This window comes from Mytilus galloprovincialis, chromosome 9, assembly GCF_965363235.1.
Source record: "Mytilus galloprovincialis chromosome 9, xbMytGall1.hap1.1, whole genome shotgun sequence".
In the NCBI taxonomy this organism is placed as follows: Eukaryota; Metazoa; Mollusca; class Bivalvia; order Mytilida; family Mytilidae; genus Mytilus; species Mytilus galloprovincialis.
In genome coordinates, this window is record NC_134846.1 from 74,048,204 (window position 1) to 74,070,791 (window position 22,588).

The following is a 22,588-nucleotide window of genomic DNA, read 5'->3' on the forward strand; positions in this document are numbered from 1 at the left end:
GAAAGAGGGATTAAAAAATCTGATAAACAGATCATATATTTCTTATGCAAAATAACACATTTATTTCTTTTTCTATTATTTTCATACTTTAAATTGTACCTTAATTATTAAATAAAGAAAATACTAATTCCACTTTTCATATGTTAAGAAAATATTAAAAACAAATTATATTCCCCAAAAAACGACATCCAGTGAACATAGGGTTAAAAGATTGTATGGTAGTGAGGTGATCGGTGATTGACTGGCAGATGAAACATCAATATCTGGAGATAATTAACACCCCCGATGTAGATTTTGGCTGTGCATTAATTAACATAATGCTCAAGTCGACGATAATACAAATGATGACAAACACGTGGTTTACAGTAAGGTGATATATCCATATTAGTATTCTCAATGGTTTCCAAAAAAAACGATCAACGACAATGATAAGCCAATCAGATAACAGGGATTTGATAGGTGTCCGTGCCTAAGTATAAAACTAAAGAAATACTTTAGCCGAGCACCAGAACAGCTTTAGACATGTAAGTATAGTGTGTATACCTTCATCCTAAAACCCTTATACCTCTGTACTATATACATCTCAAATGTGAAAGCTTTAAGACTTTCAAGATTAATTTTCTTTCTCATAAATACTTTATTGGAATAATTAATCTAAGAGAATTTAAAATGTTAATGTTGTTTCTTTTCTTATTTTGCATTTGATTTGTATTATAGTACCGGTAACCTATGGATGAGTGTGATATACCAGTTTGAAATGAAAAATATTTTCCCGAGTGACAAAAACCCTGTTATCCCTAATAAACTGTTCCTTTACACACAACCCTAATCTAATAACACCCGTATAGTTGAACAAAAATCTTTTTTCTTCTTATAAAACCATTAACATTTAGCGCTATCATTTGCAGAGTTATCTAGAGCTGGTTCTGCACATCAACACGGACTTGTCCAGAGTATAAAAGTCTCCTTATAGCACTTTCGCCCTATCAAGATGTCGTCCCAAATTGACCCCAAAGATCCAGACTATCAATACCTTATGGTAGATAGGAAGAAATTAATGGCAGAGCAAACCAAGGAGTTCGATGGCAAGAAAATGTGCTGGATTCCCGACGATAAAGAAGGATTTGTAAAGGCTGAAATTCAGTCCACAAAAGGAGATGATATTACCGTTAAATGTATCGACTCAATGCAGGTACAGTCATTTATCCATTATTAACTGGTACATTATGCTTAGTTACGGAACTAGAACCGAAATTTTCATTTTTAATTATAAATGCGATATGAGTAAGATATAGAACTTATTAAAAAAAATAAGTGACAATATAAATATGTCCAAATATAAGTCAAAATTTATTTTTTTTTCATTTATATAAACAATTGAAAATTGAGAATACTCCATGATGGTTTTATTATTGCGTGTATGGTTTTGTTATTTGATGTCTTTTCTAAAATGTTTACTATTGAAGCACAAGAAATGTGTTCAGTACTTAATCATGTTTTCCGATGGTAATGATATTATTCATCGGGTCCTAACATATTGATGCTCAATTTTGGCTTGTTTTTGTAAATATTCAATTTAAAACTCGAAAATCTTCTTTTCCGATTTATTTTTTTCAAATTTTGGGGTTTATGTTAGATTAAAGAGCCATTTAATTATTTGACTTCTTCGGAAGATCATATTCACATGCTCATCTATTTTAGTTAACTCAATTGACATATTATGCGCAAATCTAACATGATTGAATACACACAGTTGATAGTTTGACTCTCGATTCAATCTTTTGAAAAAAATGGATCCAATTCCGAAAAGAAACTCTAATTAAGAAACTGTACGTCCTTTTTATCGGCTCGTGTTTCCAAAAATGTGAAAACTAAATAAAGTGAACAATTATGAATACGCTAGACAACTTTTTTTTTTATTCAAAAGTATAATTTTACATTGTAACATGGAATACAAAATGCTAGAAAATTTATGAATACGCTAGACAACTTTTTTTTTTATTCAAAAGTATAATTTTACATTGTAACATGAAATACAAAATGCTAGAAAATAATTCAACCTTGACAAATTGTCATCTAGTCAATTTGAAATAGACGTAATATGCTAACCATCACGATCTTCTCACCTTAACATACCATTGTCTTGGAGATGCGTGTAATGATTGCCGCTAGACGTTCATCATTTATCAAAACAACCAACCATGGTACTACAGACTATACTAAACAATGATGTTTTACTTCTTTACAGGACAGGACAGTTAAGAAAGATGACCTCCAACAGATGAATCCACCCAAATATGAAATGATTGAAGACATGGCTAACATGACATATTTGAACGAAGCTTCTGTACTTCACAATCTGAGAGCTAGATATTCCAACGCACTTATTTACGTAAGTTAAGCTTCTGTACTTCACAATCTGAGAGCTAGATATTCCAACGCACTTATTTACGTAAGTTTTCGAATCAATGAATATAGCAGAACTAAATTATAAATACTTTCCTGTTGCACTTTACATTGATATCTAATTAAGAGTTAAATTTAAATGCCAAAGTAATAGGTGATTTATTTTTCTTTCAAACTTTATGGCTCTATACTGTTACAGTGTACATAGATGTTTCATAAGAATCCGAACTTTTGATTGGCTGAAATCAATGCGGGATAATCAAATATAAAATTTCCCCTCTCAATAAAATTCAACATTTATGCGTGCTTCTCTAACAACATCAAAACGATATGCATTTGAATAAAACCGAAAAATTTGCTATAACTCATAATTTCATATTTGTAGCATAAAAAAATCCGTGCTTCATGATAAAACGAACCTATAAATTATTTTTACTGAATTTACGAATGAAAGGTCATCATCAGTGGATATTGGAATCATATAGGCAAAACCATCTTCGCTAGACAAGGGTTACGATCCACTCTCCTCCTCTACTTTCGGCTAGCAAAGATCACGTAAAACATGATGAAGACAAAATAGTGTGGATTTATTTATAATTTACAGACCTACTCTGGACTTTTCTGCGTTGCCGTTAATCCATACAGACGTCTCCCTATCTACACAGACAGCGTTGTTGCTAAATTCAAGGGAAAGAGGAAAACCGAGATGCCTCCCCATTTGTTCTCTGTGGCTGACAATGCTTATCAGTTCATGTTGCAAGATCGTGAAAACCAGTCTTGTTTGATTACGTAAGTTCTGAAATCACATGTTTATACATAAAGGAAGATGTGGTATGAGTGCCAATGAGACAACTCTCGATCCAAGACAATTTATAAAAGTAAACCATTATAGGTCAAGGTATGGTCCTCAACACGGAGCCTAGGCTCACACCGAACAGCAAGCTATAAAGGGCCCCAAAAATTACTAATGTAAAACCATTCAAATGAGAAAACAAACGGTCTAATCTATATAAAACACGAGATTTTTTTTTATCATTTGACCAGAGTACACTACAGTGCTCTTTTTTGATTATTTTGAATCTTTTGTTTTCTTTCTCATTTACATATATCGTCCTGAACATGCATGAAATATTTGCCACTGAACGTTAATCAACCAACAATCAATCGATCGTGTATATATACTTCATTAATTAGCATTTCTTTACCCTCGATCAAAAGTTCTAGCTGAATAAATCAAATCTACTTAATGTCCCTTTTTCTTACAGAGGTGAATCTGGTGCTGGAAAGACAGAAAACACCAAAAAAGTTATTATGTACTTCGCCAAAGTCGCCGCCTCTCTTGCAAAGAAAGAAAAGGATGAAGAAGAATCAGCCTCAAAGAAGGTGAATAGTGTTAATTATTATACCTTACATATATTACAAACAATTATATTGGGTAAAACATTGTCACATGACATGGAATAATTTAGTTAATTTTCATTTAATCGCAAGAAAGAACGAATAACCCTAAAAATTCGCAAATGATTAGCGGGCTAATTAGAGTTTCTTGACATGTACACGAGTTATCTCCCATGAAAAAGGGTTTTGCTCATCGCGGAAGACCGTATAGTTGTTAACCGCCATGTCATTAAGTCTCTAGTGGGGAGTTGTCTCATTAGCAATTCTACCACATCTTCTTATTTTCATATGTTATCATTCGTATATCCTTGGTCAGTTTGAACTGTAAAAGCATTTATAAAAGAGTTAGAAATTAAATGCAATAGTCAATATCTATATATGAAATTTGCTAAGCACTTACTTCTTTTCAATTTATCATCAATTTAGGAATTCAGATTTCGTTTCATTATATATATTAACAGATGTATTTGTACATTTGAAGGGTTCATTGGAAGACCAGATTATTCAAGCTAACCCTGTACTTGAAGCCTACGGTAATGCTAAGACTACCAGAAATAACAACTCGTCCAGATTCGTAAGTATTATCGAATGGCATGCGTGTAACTTGTTATTATCGACATTAATTGAGACTTTAAAACCTATTGTTCCAACAAATACAAGTTATATTTATTCACCAATAAGACCCAAGCGTGCTGAAAAAAATCGTTAAACACTCATCAATCAATGGAAATTTATCCTTTTAACATATAGTGTTATTTATTAGATAATTATATGAGCCAGTCCATGCGAAAAGGTACAAAAAGTCCTTTTGGTAAACTTTACAGGACACGTTATCAAAGTTTGTTATAGTATTTTTGAAAAACGATTTTATCCGAAAAAAAATTACATTAATGTAAACATTCATAAGATTGTCAATTCTATCCCGAATTTGTCAACTAAAACCGAAAAAGACGTAGAAATATCTGAATTTTTGGTATTTGAGCAAGTGTAAAATCATTTGTTCCCCGGACTAATGCTATACCGACCAGAAACTACAAAAAATTATGACACTACAGAGACAAAAGTCAATAATTTCCGTCAGATCTACAGGTTTAAAGAAAGAAAGACAACATTAAAACATGAGGGAAAATGCAAAAACTATGACAGCTTGTGTTTTAGAAATTGAAATTTAAGTTAAGTTAAGTTATTTAATATTATATAAGTTAAGTTAAGTTATTTAATATTATATAAATCAACCTTAGTTGCACGGGATTCGAACCGTTGCCCGGTTTGATTGCATTGATATCCGCATCGTAAGCGAGAGCCTTATCCCCACTGCTACAAGGTTTAACGTTATCAATTGGCAAATCAAGCCATTTAAACTGTACTTTGAAAATGATTGAAATACATGAAATAATTCACTAAAAATCTTGATAAAACTAGGGGGGGGGGGTTCTCAACACTCGCAGGTGCGTGTAGCTCACAGCTTGATGATATGAGGGAAATTAAATGTGTTTTATAAATCACAAGTCTACTACCAATAATTATGCACACTTTTTAGAATTTCGTAAATTTTTCGTTTTTGTACCTTTTCGCATGGACTGGCTCATATATAATTGTATATTTTGTTTTTCTTTCTAATATGATGCTGAAATTGCATTTGAAAATATGTCTAAAAAGGGTAATATTCATGTGCATTCCTTTATCTCCTTTTTATTTAACAGGGAAAGTTTATCCGAATTCACTTTGGTCCTGATGGTAAAATTGCTGGTGCTGATATTGAAACATGTAAGTTTTCATTTGTTTCATAAATACTTTGTCAAATAACAAATTCAAAAAAGTTCATGCTTCAATTACTAAAAAGAAAAGTGTCTAGATTTCAATGGATAAAAGCAATATAAGCAGTTTTTTTTGCAATATATACTGATAAAGTTATGTCTAAAGATGTGTAAATGCAAATTGTATTACACTAACTTATTTTTTCTAACAGATCTGCTGGAGAAATCTCGTGTCACTTTCTGCTTATCTGCCGAAAGAAACTACCACGTTTTCTATCAGCTGATGACACCCGCCATGAAAGAAAGCCATGAAATGATGTTACTTACCCCCGATCCAGCTCTTTATACATTTATCAACCAAGGTGCTCTAACCGTCGACTCCATTGATGATAATGAGGAAATGAAGCTCATGGACGTTAGTACATTAAAAAATAATTAGGCTTTCCAAAACCAACGCGTTTTGATTTTGACCTCAGATTTACAATTTTCAATGAAAATTGGATAGCATGCTGCGGTAAAGGTTTTTGCTCTTTGTTGAAGGTCGCGTACGGTGACTTATAGTTACTAGCTTTTTCGTCATTTGGTCTCTAGTGGAGAGTTATCACCTTTATAATCATACCAGATCTTCTTATTAATCTTATATGTAGTTCAGCAAATGAAGAAGTTTTTTTCGTCAATTTATCAATTACTTTTATTGATATGAAATCAAAGCAAATCACGAGGGACCGTTTAAAGAACACAATTTCATTCAATGCCGTTCCGAAAAATATGTGTACAAATTGAAATGGCTTCTTAGACTCTCCCCTTTTGAACATCATATAGCATAGGGTAATATTCCAAAGCAATGCTTTCCTTGTCAATTTTTGCACGATCAGGAAATTGAAAAGGAAAAAAATATGGCTTAAAATATTTTAAATTATTTTACTTTTCAGGAAGCTTTCGACATTCTGGGCTTCACACAGGATGAGAAGAAGAGTTGTTACAAATGTACCGCCGCCATCTTGCACATGGGTGAAATGAAATTCAAACAGAGAGGAGAACAAGCTGAACCAGACGGCACCACAGAGGCTGAAAAAGTTTCATTCCTCTTAGGAGTTAATTCAAACGATTTCATTAAATCTCTTGTCAAGCCAAAGATCAAGGTCGGCACAGAGGTCGTGGCCCAGTCTCGTACCAAAGATCAAGTCGTCAACTCCATCAGTGCTATGTCCAAATCTTTGTATGATCGTGTGTTCAACTGGCTAGTCAAGAGAGTCAACCACAGTCTTGATACAAAAAATAAGAGAAATTACTACATTGGAGTACTAGATATTGCAGGTTTTGAAATCTTTGATGTAAGTGGGTTTTTTTATATGTTATTCATACTTTTTTTAATTCTAATTATATATTCAAAGCAACAAATAATCTTTGATTGGAACTGCCTTCATGAAAATCAGCATGTTATACTATTAGCATTGAATCAATGCAATAACATAGACAATAAAGGCAAAAACCAAACAAAAATTAAATAATACAAAACTATAACTAAATATTTAAAACAGGTAGCTTTTTTATTTCTAGTCTTCGTCCTGATTATATAAAATGAAATAAAACGACAGACGACTAAACACACGTTAGTATTTCATTTTTTTACTTTTTTTTTGCAGTTCAACACATTCGAGCAATTGTGTATTAACTACACCAATGAGAGACTTCAACAGTTCTTCAACTACACTATGTTTGTACTGGAGCAGGAGGAGTATAAAAAAGAGGGAATCCACTGGGAGTTTATCAACTTCGGTATGGATTTGCAAGCCTGTATCGATCTGATCGAGAAACCAATGGGCATCTTGTCCATCCTTGAAGAACAGTGCATGTTCCCTAAAGCTGACGATAAGTCCTTGAAAGAAATGTTGTTCTCCAACCACATGGGTAAATCACCCAACTTCACCAAACCAGGAAAGGCAGCCAAGGGTGCGAATGGCGACTTTGAACTCCATCATTACGCCGGAATTGTAAGTATAAACATAGTAACAGAACAGTTCGACAGTGGAACTGCCGACCTATTTTAAAAGAACTTAAAATGACAAACCATATAAAGGAGAATACAACAATATCAAGATTTAATAACACACCAATTTTATGGGAAAATATATATATATATGTCTACGTCTTTATTTTCAATTGTTACATTTATTGAAATAAAGTTTTTCATTTATCTCAATTACCAAAGGTACCATACAACCTCAAGGGATGGTTGGACAAAAACAAGGATCCAATCAACGAAACTGTTGTACAATTGTTGCAACAATCAAAGGAACACTTAGTCCAGACTCTCTTTGCAGCAGAAACTCCCGCAGAAGGAAGTGGTGGACCCAAGAAGAAGAAGAAGTCCTCTGCTTTCCAGACCATTTCTGCTGTACACAGGGTAAGTCTGTTTATAGGGTTGTTTGTATTTCACTACTTTGAAATGTCAAATATTTATTATGTTGTTTTACTTAAGGTGGTAGCAAGCACCATGACTAAATTTGGCTCGTTTAATTTTCATAAAATTTTGAAAATTGTTTACTTTGACCCTTTGACAAGAATTGAGAAACTTAATATTTCCCTAGCAATAGAACGTGGTTAAACTTTCTGTTGATTTTTACAGAGTTATCACCCTGCAGTATAATGTACCGAATTTGTAGAAAATCTTGTTGTTAAACATACACATAAACAGTTTTGTGCCGATATAATAATCAAAATTATTTTAAACACTTAAAATAAACATAAAATAGCCATCGTTATTCATACTGTTGAATAGTTGCGAAAAAATATCTTGCTGCATGTTACATCTTGAAATTGATTAGAATAATAACATTACAGATTTCTTGCATAATTTACTTCATTTTTACAGGAATCTTTGAACAAATTGATGAAGAACTTGTATGCCACCCATCCTCATTTCGTCAGGTGTATCATTCCAAACGAATTGAAACAACCAGGTAAGTGTTAGTTATGCAATACATCAATGGTACCATTACACATATGAATTAATCTAAATAAAAGTCTGTCTTGATTATCTTAATTGTCAAATCAATAAGCGCTTCTAATGTCCTATTTTTGATTTAAAGAATTGCCTATAATACCAAAACTGCCAAACTGCACATCATATATATACAAAATATGAGGATAGTATTAAATGTTGAAAGATATCGAACTAATAAATGTGTACGCATTTTTAAAGTTTGCTTTAAATGAATAAAACTTTCCCAGTGGGGAGTATAAGAGTTTTATTTGTTTTGAAAGCTAATACTTGTATTGTTTAATTGTTTCTAGGTCTTCTTGATGCCTGCTTAACAGTATTTGGTGTATATATCAATTAGAAATGTCTATTTTTTCCAGGTCTGATTGATGCTGCATTAGTATTGAACCAGCTCCAATGTAACGGTGTACTGGAAGGAATCCGTATCTGTCGTAAGGGATACCCAAGCAGAATCATATATGCAGAGTTCAAACAAAGATATTCAATTCTGGCTGCAAGTGCTGTACCACAGGGATTTGTTGACGGCAAAGTTGTCACAGAAAAAGTACTATTGGCTTTACAGCTTGATCCAGCAGAATACAAACTTGGAAATACCAAAGTCTTCTTCAAAGCTGGTGTTTTGGGTAACCTAGAAAATATGCGTGATGAACGTCTTGGTGCAATCATTTCCATGATGCAAGCCCACATCAGAGCCTTTTTGATCAGAAAGGCATACAAGAAACTTCAGGATCAAAGGTTAGTTTTTATAGCTGTGACTTGGATGAAGAGTTGTCTCATTGGCACTCGTACCACATTTTCTAATATCTATATATAATTCCATCATGACAATTGAATATAAAAGACAACTAATAAATAAAAATGTCATTTTTTGATGATTATTTCAATGCAGTTCTTTTCTATTCGTAATTGGTGTTTCGAGGTAAAACAAAATGAAAGTCTTTTAAAATACTTCGTATAAAAATGTATATTTATAATCCTATTCGAACTTATTTTAGCTTGTTATTGATAATGTTGGACATTAAAAAAAAGACCTATCTCCCTATCTTGAATTTACAAAAAAAACCTTTAAAGCACTTACTTTTTCGTTGTTTACTTAGAGTTGGTCTGTCTGTCATCCAGCGTAACATCAGAAAATGGTTATTGCTCCGTAACTGGCAATGGTGGAAGATGTACGCCAAAGTCAAACCTATGTTGAACATTGCCCGCGAAGAGGAAGAAATGCAGAAGAAACTCGAAGAGATGAAGAAAATGGAAGAAGATATAGCCAAATTGGAAAAGATAAAGAAAGAACTTGAAATTAAAAACGTTGAATTGTTGGAACAGAAGAATGACATGTACCTACAACTGCAATCTGAGCAAGATAACGTTGTTGACCTTGAACAAAGAGTAGAGCAACTTATCACACAGAAGGCTGAATTCGAATCACAAATGAAAGAGATGGAAGAACGTCTACTCGATGAGGAAGATGCTGCTTCTGAATTGGAAGGTTTGAAGAAGAAAATGGAAGGTGAAAATTCTGAGATGAAGAGAGACATCGAGGATCTCGAGACAACATTAGCCAAGGTAATTATGAATTATAATTCCTGAATAATAGTAGATAGCTTTTTTTCAGTATGAAGGCATGACAATGCTTTCAGTGAATATAATCCGAAAAAAAATGTCGGTTTTGTTTTTACTTGTATCGTTTATTTCAGTTTCCTGAGTCTTTCTGATTTTTATATTGATATTTGGTATTTATTTTATTTTCAAACAGGCTGAACAAGATAAGACGCACAAGGACAACCAAATCAAGACTCTCCAAGGTGAGATGGCACAGCAAGATGAACAAATAAGCAAATTAGGTAAAGAAAAGAAAAATTTGGAAGAAGTTAACAAAAAGACTCTTGCAGATCTACAAAAGGAAGAAGACAAAGTAAATCATCTCAACAAAATTAAGGCAAAACTTGAAAGTACTCTTGACGAGATGGAAGATAACTTAGAGAGGGAAAAGAAAGTCAGAGGAGATGTTGAGAAATCCAAGCGTAAGGTTGAACAAGACTTGAAGGCAACACAAGAAGTTGTAGAAGAATTAGAAGGTGTCAAGAGAGAAATGGAAGAAGCAGTTAGGAGGTATATACATAATATCTTTTAATGCTACCTACATTTCTATGGTGATAATAATAATGTATAAGGTTGTAATACTTAAAACGAGTGTGACCTTAAGCTCCCTTCCTTCCTAAATGCATTTAAACAATATGTCTTAGCAAACATCTGTCTTATACCATTCCTAAAGTTAATCTAGAAAAGTGTTTTAATGCAGTAAAATTGGCTTTCTTAATAAAATTAGTTCCTTTTTCCTAATAAAATTGATTGTCAAATTAGTTTTAACGTATCACTGATTCTTAATGTTAAAATTATGTGCAAATATTTATAATTTTAGGAAAGATGTCGAACTCAACAGTTTGCATTCTAGAATTGAGGACTGCGAGGGAGTTAATGCAAATCAAAGCAGGAAAATTAAGGAACTTCAACAGATTATTGAGGAATTGGAAGAAGAATTGGAAGCCGAGAGAGCTGCAAGAGCTAAAGTATGTCGAATGACGAATCCTTATATAATCCTGCTTAAGTTTTAAGTCAGTTGAAAATGTAAAATGTACATCAAGGTTATAACAAAACAGATCGTTTTTTAATATATTTCTAAACTTTTAGATAAACTATTTCATGCATCAGCGCTTAAAAGCTATTACATGTTAACAATATCCCTTTGTTTAAGGTTGAGAAACAACGCAATGAACTGGCTAGGGAATTGGACGAACTTAGTTCTCAACTGGAAGAACAAGGCGGTGCTACACAGGCTCAAATGGACCTCAACAAAAAACGTGAACACGAATTGATGAGACTTCGTCGTGAAATGGAGGAAATGACACTTCAAAGTGAGGCTCAAGTTGCTCAGTTCAGGAAAAAACAGCAAGAATCTAACAACGAGATGGCTGACCAGATCGACCAATTGAACAAACTCAAATCCAGATTAGAAAAGGAGAAAAAAGATCTTAAACGTGAACTCGACGATGTCCAAAGTCAACTTTCTCATTCCATGAAGAATAGGGGTGTGTCAGACAAGGTGGCCAAACAGTATGAGTCCCAAATCTCAGAAATAACCTATAAAGTTGAAGAAACCCAGAGAACAATTGTTGAAATCAATTCACAGAAATCAAAACTCCAAAGTGAGGTGACTGAAATTAACCGACAACTGGAAGATGCTGAGCACACCATTGGTAGTTTGACCAAGGACAAATCTGCCCTTACCAGTCAATTAGAAGAAGCCAAACGTTCACTTGAGGAGGAAACCAGGGTAAGTTATTAATCATTAATCATTAAACATGTAAAATGTTGATATTTTCATTTCCTTTCTACACAAATGCTTAAAATTGGTTACTTTTGCGTATGACAAAGAATTACAGTCAAACCTGCTTTCTTTTGATTTTTATTGATTATGCTAATGTAGTATATGTGCATAGTTGAAATCGATATCCTTTATAAAGTATAAAACATTACATTAAAACATAACATTATAGAATTGAACGACTTTTTAAAGGAATTTATTGGTGTATAAACTCAACCAATTCACTTAAAAACAAATAAAAGTCCGAAGGCTCTTGTGCTGATATCATTACATTGGACTGATAAAACATCTGATATGATAACCGTCTCGTTATAGTGTGGTAGAATATTTGCTGTATATATAGTGATAAGACTTTTTTTGTTTTACTGTAGATGCGCCAGAAATTCCAGAGTGAGGTTAGAAACTTGAATGCTGACGTTGATTCGGTGCGTGAATCATTAGAAGAAGAACAGGAGTCAAAGAGCGATCTTCAACGCCAACTCTCGAAAGCAAAGAACGAAGCACAACAATGGAGGTCTAAATATGAGACCGAAGGTGCCGCCAAAGCAGACGAGTTGGAAGAGTCAAAGTATGTATATTTTTAGTTTATAGGGGGAATAGTGCACGTAACATAATAATATTTTTGCTTTCTTTTTTATGGTAGTGTCTTTTTTTAATAGTGTTTTTTGAAGGAAATCATTAAATTTATTCTTTTAAAACCATTTCCCTTGAAAGAATTATTGAGAAGTACAATCTTTATAATCTATTGTTAAAATCCATGTCATCTTGTTAAAAGAACAGAATTCATTTGCAACTTCTGTCATTTCAGACGCAAACTTTCTGCAAAATTGGCAGAGGCTGAACAGGCAGCCGAGGCTGCAAATGCTAAAGCTAGTGGATTGGAAAAGGCCAAGAACAGACTGCAAGGAGAACTTGACGATCTCCTTATTGAGGTCGAACGTGTAAGTATGAGTGTAATTTTCGCTCATTTTGATATATAGCAGAAGCCAAATAAAATAAAGATAAAAATTAAAACATGAATATACTTTAAAATTGACTATAGTGTCTTGAAAGCAAGTTAAAACCTTACATAGAAACAAGTTTTTCAACTACATGTATTTGTATTCTGCTCTTTGGTCGAGTTTTTGTCTCTTTGACACATTCCCTATTTCCATTCTCAATTTTATTATCTTACTTTTACAGTCAAATGTTAACTCCAGCACTTTAGAAAAGAAGCAAAGACAATTTGACAGGACAATCCAAGAATGGACTCTTAAAGTTAAAGAGCTCCAAACCGAGATTGATACAGCTCATACCGAGGCTCGCGGTTACTCTGCTGAACTCTTCAGAGTTAAAGCTCAGTATGAAGAGACCAGTGACACAATTGAGGCTCTCAGAAGAGAAAACAAAAATCTTGCTGGTAAGCTAGACAAATGCAGATCTATATTAATTTTTAAAATAATTGATTTAATGCTCGTGAATCTATCTTAAGAAATAATTAGTATATAAGTATTGAATGTCTAGTTAACTTAAGATACGAATTTGTCGGATTATCTGGAAAAATACTCATGCTGGATACTTAGATGTAAAGACTATTCGGTGGTGCATACCGATTTGTAATGTTCATGTTCATAATTTCTACCAACCTTATAACTATTTCAGCATTTAAACTTTATCGGTAATAAAATCAATTCATATAGTAAATACGAAATATAATATATTAAATTATAATTTTATAGATGAAATCCGTGAGTTATCCGACCAACTGAGTGATGGTGGCAGGAGTTCCCACGAGATCGAAAAAGCAAAGAGACGTCTTGAGATGGAGAAGGAAGAACTCCAAGCTGCTTTGGAAGAAGCCGAATCTGCATTGGAACAGGAGGAGGCTAAAGTTGTGCGTTCTCAGCTGGAAATGTCTACCATCCGAACTGAAATTGATAGAAGAATCCACGAGAAGGAAGAAGAATTTGAAAATACTCGGTATGTTAGAAACATAAATCTTGCTCCGATGTGAAAATTGTTGCCCTGTCTTTCCGAATTTCTGTCCTAAGAGTAGACGTTTTTATTATTAATGATGAATAGACTTTTTGCATTTAAAAAAATAATTTCAAAGATAGCAATGTTAAACATTGATGCTTTAAAATTAGCCTAAGAAGATTATAAGATCTTTATTTTTCTTATTCACTGTTTAATTGCAGACGCAACCACCAGAGAGCTCTCGAATCCATGCAAATCAGTCTGGATGCAGAGGCTAAGGGTAAAGCTGAGGCACACAGGATCAGAAAGAAACTTGAACAAGACATTAATGAACTTGAGATGGCTCTTGATACATCAAACAGAGCTAAGGCCGAGGCTGAAAAGAATCTCAAGAGATATGTGGTTCAAATTCAAGAACTCACCTTAAAGCTCGAAGAGGAAACACGTGCCCGTGATGAGTCACGTGAATCTTACGTCATGATCGAGAGACGTTGCAACCTTCTTGTCAGCGAAGTCGATGAAGTCAGATCAGCTCTCGAGCAATCCGAGAGGGCAAGAAAAACAGCTGAAAGTGAACTCTATGAATCACAAGATCGCATCAACGAATTGGCCGCTCAAGTCAGTTCGGCACAAGCTCAAAAGAGAAAGGTTGAGGGAGATATGCAAGCCATGTCTGTAAGCACATTTGTATTTATAATTTGAATACCAGACAGTGATTTTGAAATGTATCAATTTATTTGAATGCAATTATTTGATAAGAGAAAGGTCGTTTCCCTTGCACAAAATAATATGAAATAGAAGTAAATCAAAACCTAAGATTTAAAGTAAGGGTTGAGAGAAATTCAATACTAGAAGTAAAACTGTTTAGACAATAGCGCTTTAAGTTCTAGATTCAAAGTCAGTTCGAATAAACTTAGAGTATTACAGTAAAATTTAAATAGAAGAACATTGTATTCCAATTAAGGATCAACAAAAGTGATAACATTTGCCGTGACAATTTAAACTGTAAAAATATTTATTCATTTTTTAACATGATTAGGCTGATCTGGATGAACTTCAAAACGAGATTAAGGCTGCCGATGACCGTGCCAAGAGAGCCGTTATGGATACCACAAGACTTTCTGATGAACTCAGAGCTGAACAAGAACACAGTTCTCAAATCGAGAAAATGAGAAAGACTTTGGAAATAACCATAAAGGAATTGCATGTCCGTGTTGACGAGGCTGAGGCGAGTGGTGTTAAAGGAGGCAGAAAAGTCATCGCCAAGTTGGAACAGAGAGTAAGTAAAATTTCAGAAGTCAAAAAGGAGAATAATTCGTCGACAGGTATATTTTTAAACATGTATTATTTCAGTAAAAAAATATATAGTCTAAAACATAACAACCTGTTTATTTCTTCGTTAATGTTTTATTAAGAAAGAGACTATGTTACTACAGCAATATAAAAAAATACGGTAACCACAGTTGTAAAATCGGATAATTATTTCACTGATTATTTCCTCATTAGGTCCAAGATCTTGAGAGCGAATTAGACAACGAACAACGTCGCCATGCTGAAACACAGAAAAACATGCGCAAGGCTGACCGCAGGATGAAGGAATTGGCCTTCCAATGTGATGAAGACCGCAAGGGTCAAGAAAGACTTACGGACATGATTGACAAACTTCAATCCAAAGTCAAGACATTCAAACGTCAAGTCGAGGAAGCTGTAAGTCAATTATATGCATTTCCCACTTTTTGATCTAAAATCCTTTGTAATACGATCCTGTTTTTTTAAGGTTTGAATTTTAAATTAAAGAAATAACATTATAAAAAAAAGTAAGGAATACACATTAATTATGATAATATTCATGTCAAAAGTAAAATTATATCGATTGTGAAAGGTTACAATGTAGTTATTATGTTATGCAACTTCGAAAATAATTACTTAAGGAACACAATATAACTTCTAAAATAATTAATTCTGGAAAACAATATTACTTGTCGAGTAAAAGAACTATAACTTTAAGGTGAATATAGTCTCGGATTCCAAAGTCAGATTCGCAAATAGAGTTATGTCAAGTTGCTTTTTCAAAATTTTATCAGAAAGATTTTAATGGATTTTCTTCAATTTCAGGAAGAAATTGCTGCAATTAATCTGGCTAAATACCGCAAAGTTCAGGCCGAACTTGAAGATGCTGAAGAGCGTGCAGAGAGTTCAGAAGCATCCCTGACAAAACTTCGTACCAAAAACCGTAGCTCAATGTCCAGTACAAGGACCATAAAAAGTGTTTCAGTTAGCAACATGAGCTCAACTGTAAGTAGTAATATTAGTTAAACTATATTTTATTTGTTTTATTGATATCTTCATCTTTTTGAATATTATTGATTTTATAAAGTTCGGATATGGTAAATGTGCATTAGGCACACATATCTATAAGTAAAAATCAGCAACCGAAAGAAATCAGTAACAACACAATATCACTATTATCGTAAACTTTTGTATAAATTATGACAGAACTCTTACCGTTATGCATATAATGATCGATTGGATACACATACAATCATTTATAAAAGGGGTTGTGAAAAGTTAATTTATCCAATGTTACATTTTGTTTTCTTTCCAGCAGTAAGCTGTGCTGTGTACAGAGTGCCATAAGGAGATACTAGGTAAATATGGACTATAAATTGACAATGATGTTTAAAAAAGCAACATATGTTAGATATCAACGACAGTATTACAATAACTAAGTTTATATTATGCCTATTTGAATTAAAACAATAGTCTTCCGGTAGATGAAAACTAAACATGCAGTAGTCATAACGAGTAAACATCAAAACACAGGCAAAGTTGACTTTTATTGACGGCTTTCGTAATTTCATTATAAGCTTCTCTGGTTTTGGTATTATTAATTATAAGCTTTTCTAATCTTGTTTCAGATTTCTTTATACCCTCTTCTGGTTTTGATACCCCAAAAATGTTTAAAAGATCTTTTTTTAAAGATATATTTATACCCCCGCTTTCAAAAAAGGGGGGTATACTGTTTTACCTCTGTCTGTCAGTCAGTCCGTCCGTCAGTCCGTCCGTCAGTCCGTCCGTCCGTCAGTCAGTCAGTCCGTCCGTCAGTCAGTCCGTCCCATGAAACTTTCGTCACATTTTTCTCAGGAACTACAATACAAGGATTTCTGAAATTTGGTTTCAGGGTTTATCTAAGTCAGCTATACCGTGTGATGCGTTTTCAGATTGATCACTTGACAACTTCCTGTTTACCGAACACGTGTATGATTTTACACATGATAGCCAAGTTGAAAATTTTCGTCACATTTTTCTCAGGAACTACAATACAAGGATTTCTGAAATTTGGTTTCGAGATTTATATAAGTCAGCTATACCGTGTGATGCGTTTTCAGATTCATCACTTGACAACTTCCTGTTTACCGAACACTTGCATATTTTTACACTATTAATATTATCCACTTGCGGCGGGGGTATCATCAGTGAGAAGTAGCTCACAGTTTCACTTGTTTTATATGTTTACCGTACCTGATTTAAGGTTCTTAAAAAACAGGTGTGAAGCAAGTCCCATTATTTAAACATTTGAAATTTTGTGTTTTATGCTTAGTTTCGACGAGTTGCAGTTTTATTTTCAAATACCAAGATTTCGTTTCATTTGTATTAAACATTTTTATCTAAAAAAAACAAATCTTTTATATTTTAATTCTTTTTCAGACTGTAGGACGGGAGACAACTCTGTTTTACCCTTTATAATGTGACACAGCCAGAGAGTGAAGAAGACTGTTTATATAGTTACATGTGAAGTGGACGAATTGATTGAGAACGTTCATTAATTTATTGGACTATTTATTTATTTTTTTATTCAAATCAAGAGTATAGTTTTATATAGTGATCACTGACATGTAAAAATGTAATTATAGTCCGTGTGATCTTTCTAGGATTTGTGTTACAGATATATTTTTTTCTCTTGTTATTCCCTGCAAATAAATATATGTGCTCAAACCTTTGTGTTCTTGTTAAACAACGACGTGGTGGAATATCTGAGGAATCAACCATATCTAGCAATGGCATTGTCACAAAACAAGAACGGTTGTGTATGGATTATACTACTTTTATGTGAAGATACCATTAAAGAATCTTCTTATGACAATGGTATGCAGTTAATTGTCAAAATAACGGTTAAATACAGTTTGAGACCAGCTGTCACAAGCTAGTCGACAACACATTTTTTAGTCGGCTTTTCAATCATTGGTTTCTATTTTAAAAGATCGTTGGTTTTTATTTTAAAAGATCGTTGGTTTCTGTTTTTCTCCACAATTCAGTGGATTTGGATTAACAGTAAGTTGCTTTTGGTGGTTAGTTTTTGTAGCTTTCGCAATTTAGAATAGATGGATAGTTCCTCGAAATCAGAAAAAGCAATTAAAACTTTGAAGTCAGGCTACAAGAACAGATTAAAAAATACAATGGCTTACAAATAAGAACAACACGCCTCCTTATATCTCAAAGCGTTCTCTAGATCTATCTTCAGCAGGAACACATATAACAACAACAAAAAAGAGAAAGAAAAAAAGAGGGAATGAATAATTTTGTTGATTCTTCGTTGTGGTACCGTTTGCTTTTATATGAAATGAATCTGCCTAAGAAATCTGCAATTGTCTGTCATTTGAATAATTCAAATATATCAGGAATCTGAAAATAAAATGTGATAGGAAAAAAACATAATTCAAGACATCTATAGTGATCAACATACGATCTTTAACATTTTATGTAAAAATAAGCCAACAACTTATTCTAGTCGGTGAATACAGGAACCATTTATACCTGGTTCAAAGATTATTAAATAAAACATAAACGGAATCACCCAACATTTTATTCTGAAATGTTGCATATACAGTTATATGAGGGTAGAAACGGACATCCAATTATAGTCGGCGAAAAATGAAGATTAAGACAGATATTTTCTTAACCGCAGAATTGTTTGCAAATTCTTTCATTTATCAATATCTATCCAGCTTTCGGGGGTGTAAAATGTTATCATACTAGGAAGCTTGCCAATTCCATTAAAAATAGATAAAATCTGCCTTCCTCATTATCACACACGCTTACATACACCAATGAATATTTGCTGCTATACTTAAATATTATGATAAAGCATTTCTTGTTTTCTGCTTGATTATTAAACTAATAGTCGTATATAAATAATTTTATTTATTAGAAATCTTCGAATAAAACAACGCTCAAAACTTTCTTACGATATTGTCAATACACTTAAGTTCTTTGCGGCAAAGCAACGACATAGTTAGGACAGTTTTGATTTGGTTTTAAATATTAAAATTTCAAAATCTAATAATTTCTTTTCTTAATTTTTAAATCTATTTCTTAATTAGCCCCCTCCCCCCTGGAATACTTTCTCTCTTTTACCTTTCGAATGATTTCTCGGCTGATTCCAGTCTTGTCTGACAATGAAACAATTAAAGCATTTGTACTGATACAAATCCCCAGTATTTATGGTTTATCAGATGAAATACACTTAATATTTATATACCTCGGTTTGTCTTATCAAGATGCAAGAAATATAAGATGAAAGATGATCATAAAACTGATGAGCCTACACAATGCAGTAACCAGGAAACGGCTGCTATGTCCAAAAGTAGCTGCCTGTTATCGATATACATTTATATAACGAAAATTATAATTGGTTCAGGAAGTAATTTACTTGAAACTTTAACCAACCAAAAATCTCGAAACAAAACAATAAGATTTTTCTAACTTTTTGGGCGAGTATATATAAAGAATTTTAAAGTTTTGTTACACAGAACCGCTGAAGGAGTAAGTATGTTTGAACCTTGTGTGATTTACCTCTATCCTTTACCTTAACCAATACTAGAACCTACTATAGAATTTCTCAATAAACTAATTATGCCTTTGAGTTTTCCTTTCTTCTTTCTTTCCTTATCCTCTACATACCTTTTTCTCGAACATATATTTGTCATCTGTCGTCATATTTCTTGGATTTAGTGTTCACAGGATTTATCAAAGTTGGAACTTAAGTGTCAATTATAACGGTAGGTGCCGGTTGGTTCTATTTAGCATAGGAGTAGTGTGACTTTTGTTAACAGTGAAACTCAATCATGTGGATTTTTAACTGTCATCGTGTAAATGAAATATCGTTTTCAATAAATAATACATATAACGTACGACAGATTAGATTAAAGCAATATAGAATAGACAAATAAATTAATAAAACAAAACAAATAAATTAATATTTCGAAATGTAACTACATTTAGTTAATTCATACCAGAGACATATGTCTCTGTTGATACGAATAACAGCATTACTCAATTATTGTATTTGTAAGCAAATACGACAGATTAGTCGAACAAATATTAGATACACAAATACAAAAATACAAAAATAATGCTAATGGTAAAAATAAAAAATCTAAATAAAGTTTAAAAAAATGGAGGAACTATTAGAGATTAACAAATATTTTCACATTATAATTACACTAATGTCACATTATGATTTTATTCAGTGTACTGTTGATCGTTGAGCATAAACTTCATCCAATCAAAAAAAGCTCCTGGAATATGTAGTTTACACAATGCCAGTTTGTTTGGAATGCAATTGTAATACATCTCTACCATTTAAAAAAAAAACCGTTAAAGAATATCAGGAAATTTCCAAACCAAAAAATTTAGTATCCAAAAAAAAGTTCTCATCTCTAATTTTGCGTTGGTAATGAAATTTTTTAGTTGATGATATGTTATTGATATTAAATTCAATATCTGGTTTAAACTATTAAAACAAACAGGTGAAAAAGTACCTAAACAAATTAAATGATAAAACAGAAAAAAAAAATAAGTCTTTTGATTTAGGAGGTACAGGCTAACAGGCAGTTATCACTGTACATATATTGGTATATATAATGGTTAATGATTATACATGTAGATTATTAAATAATGATAAAAAATAAATAGGATTTTCGGAATCTAAACAATAGGCAAATTTTCGAAAATAAGTAGTACCTGAATATTTTTAGTGTATTAATGCTGGTTGTTCTTTGAAAGTCTTTATCTTACACTTTTCTCCGCTATACAACGCTTAATCAATCACGGAATCGTTTTGAAGTTAGCATTTTTCTTTCGAATCAGTTTTCTCCTTATTTGACCTTCCCCGCCCATTAACAGGGTTCTAACAAGATACTGATGAACGTGAAAGATACATCATTCACAGCATCATTTACACAAAGATGTAACTAAATACAATAGAATTTCTGTTGCATTTATCGTATTTTTCCATAACATAAGATTAAAGAACCATCTCATACATTTTAAAACGTTGTAATTTGCATTAGCTTGGTAGTACCTTGGAGTAAATTATATCCACCCAATCGTGTTAACGCCCTCGTGATGTTTCATTATCATAAATTTTCACGAAATTTAAAAACAATTCAATCTAGGCAGGTAATTTTTTACAGTTATTTCGTTTTCTTTATCATTTTGGCACTAGTAAAATGGTAGTATCACATTTCAAGAAACAAAGTCAAAATTATCTTTTGCCGGGAGACAAAATATTTATTGATATTTTGTCATATAAATAACTTAATCTTAGCTTTCCGCCACTCCCTAAAATCAAAGCCGTGTCCATATTGAGGTTTAAAGTAAACATGATATACATGCTTATACTAAAAATGTTCACTATTTGTATAAAATATTTGTTTCTCTTTGGTGCATCCTCCGGGATGACCTAATATGGTATATCCGCCGACAGGAGCAGTCTTAACTTATTACGTCAATCAGAGTCTTAGATAACACTCTGCATAAATCAAGACGTGCAGGATGAAATGTGAATCACATAACTTAAGAGTATCTTTAGTTTAACCTTGTGTTCCTTCCATATCATTGATCTCCATTGCTTAATCAAGTGAAATAGAGATAGCGACTTATCGTATTGTTGTCTGCTTTCTGCTTTCGACGTTAACTGATCACACGAAACATACATTTGTGGTAAATAAGCTGTAGCTGATTAGTCAGTTGTTTAACCTTGGAATGACTTTTGGAATTTTTTAACCTTTTGGGTGTGTGCTATTTTTGAATATACATAAAAGTTTGATTGTTTGTTAGGAGAACCATGTTTAATTTACTGGTTTTTATTTTTGTAATGACTTACAATATAAACTGTTTAAAACAAAAACATAATGGTCCACCTAGCAAAAATAATTTCATTCTACATTGTACACACTCAAATACAACTGCTGTTGCCCAAACATTTTTTATGTGGGTGGGGTTAAGCTTGGAGAAAATAAAAATATAGTTTATTACATGTAAAGAGAGGAACACTTCCTCATGCAGTAGTTGTCATCAGTTATAGCATTATTAATTTTGTAACTTAGGGAATATTTGGAGTTGATGTAATATTTTTCTGTTCACATCTTTTATACTCAATCGTTTAAAGTAAATACCTATTTATAGTTTGAGACCGTATGTTAACGTCTAGATAATTGTTTTTTGAGGCGAGAAAAAGGGGGGTCTAAAGTCTTATTTCGTGGTATAGATGCTGGATTTTTTTGTTGAAACAAAAATCTAATATTGTTTATTGTTTACTGTCCTATGGATTTAGATTATTGTTTACTTTTTCTTGTAAAAATTATATTTTCGAAATTCTGCCCATCTGACTTTGAAGAGTGT

General features: G+C 32.8%; 1 protein-coding gene across 3 annotated transcripts; it reads left to right on the plus strand.

Moving 5' to 3' along the window:
• The first annotated feature begins 502 nt into the window (after positions 1–502).
• On the plus strand, positions 503–17,899 carry LOC143045910 (myosin heavy chain, striated muscle-like). Of its 3 annotated transcripts, none has more exons than XM_076218748.1 (27): positions 503–524; positions 909–1,192; positions 2,249–2,392; positions 3,011–3,195; positions 3,672–3,789; positions 4,286–4,378; positions 5,508–5,571; positions 5,774–5,976; positions 6,494–6,895; positions 7,208–7,555; positions 7,774–7,968; positions 8,437–8,524; positions 8,925–9,300; positions 9,663–10,128; positions 10,319–10,674; positions 10,985–11,132; positions 11,318–11,896; positions 12,319–12,515; positions 12,756–12,888; positions 13,130–13,346; positions 13,666–13,906; positions 14,125–14,578; positions 14,943–15,182; positions 15,410–15,610; positions 16,019–16,198; positions 16,509–16,551; positions 17,612–17,899. In XM_076218748.1, exons 2-26 carry the CDS (start codon positions 992–994, stop codon positions 16,512–16,514), a joined length of 5,835 nt encoding a protein of 1,944 aa, XP_076074863.1. In that variant the 5' UTR covers positions 503–524; positions 909–991; the 3' UTR covers positions 16,515–16,551; positions 17,612–17,899. The 3 variants fall into 3 exon arrangements, with proteins under 3 accessions (XP_076074863.1, XP_076074864.1, XP_076074865.1); XM_076218749.1 differs by having other exon boundaries at positions 16,512–16,551; XM_076218750.1 differs by lacking the exons at positions 503–524; positions 909–1,192; positions 2,249–2,392 and adding an exon at positions 2,406–2,452.
• The last annotated feature ends 4,689 nt before the right edge of the window (positions 17,900–22,588 follow it).

What these genes read in the sequence shown, in the direction of transcription:
- LOC143045910 (XM_076218748.1), top strand. Translation starts at nt 992, where the DNA reads ATGTCGTCCCAAATTGACCCCAAAGATCCAGACTATCAATACCTTATG. An exon ending in AAGAATCAGCCTCAAAGAAG is followed by an intron (nt 3,790 to 4,285) that starts GTGAATAGTGTT and finishes GTACATTTGAAG; the next exon opens with GGTTCATTGGAAGACCAGAT. An exon ending in TCGAGACAACATTAGCCAAG is followed by an intron (nt 10,129 to 10,318) that starts GTAATTATGAAT and finishes ATTTTCAAACAG; the next exon opens with GCTGAACAAGATAAGACGCA.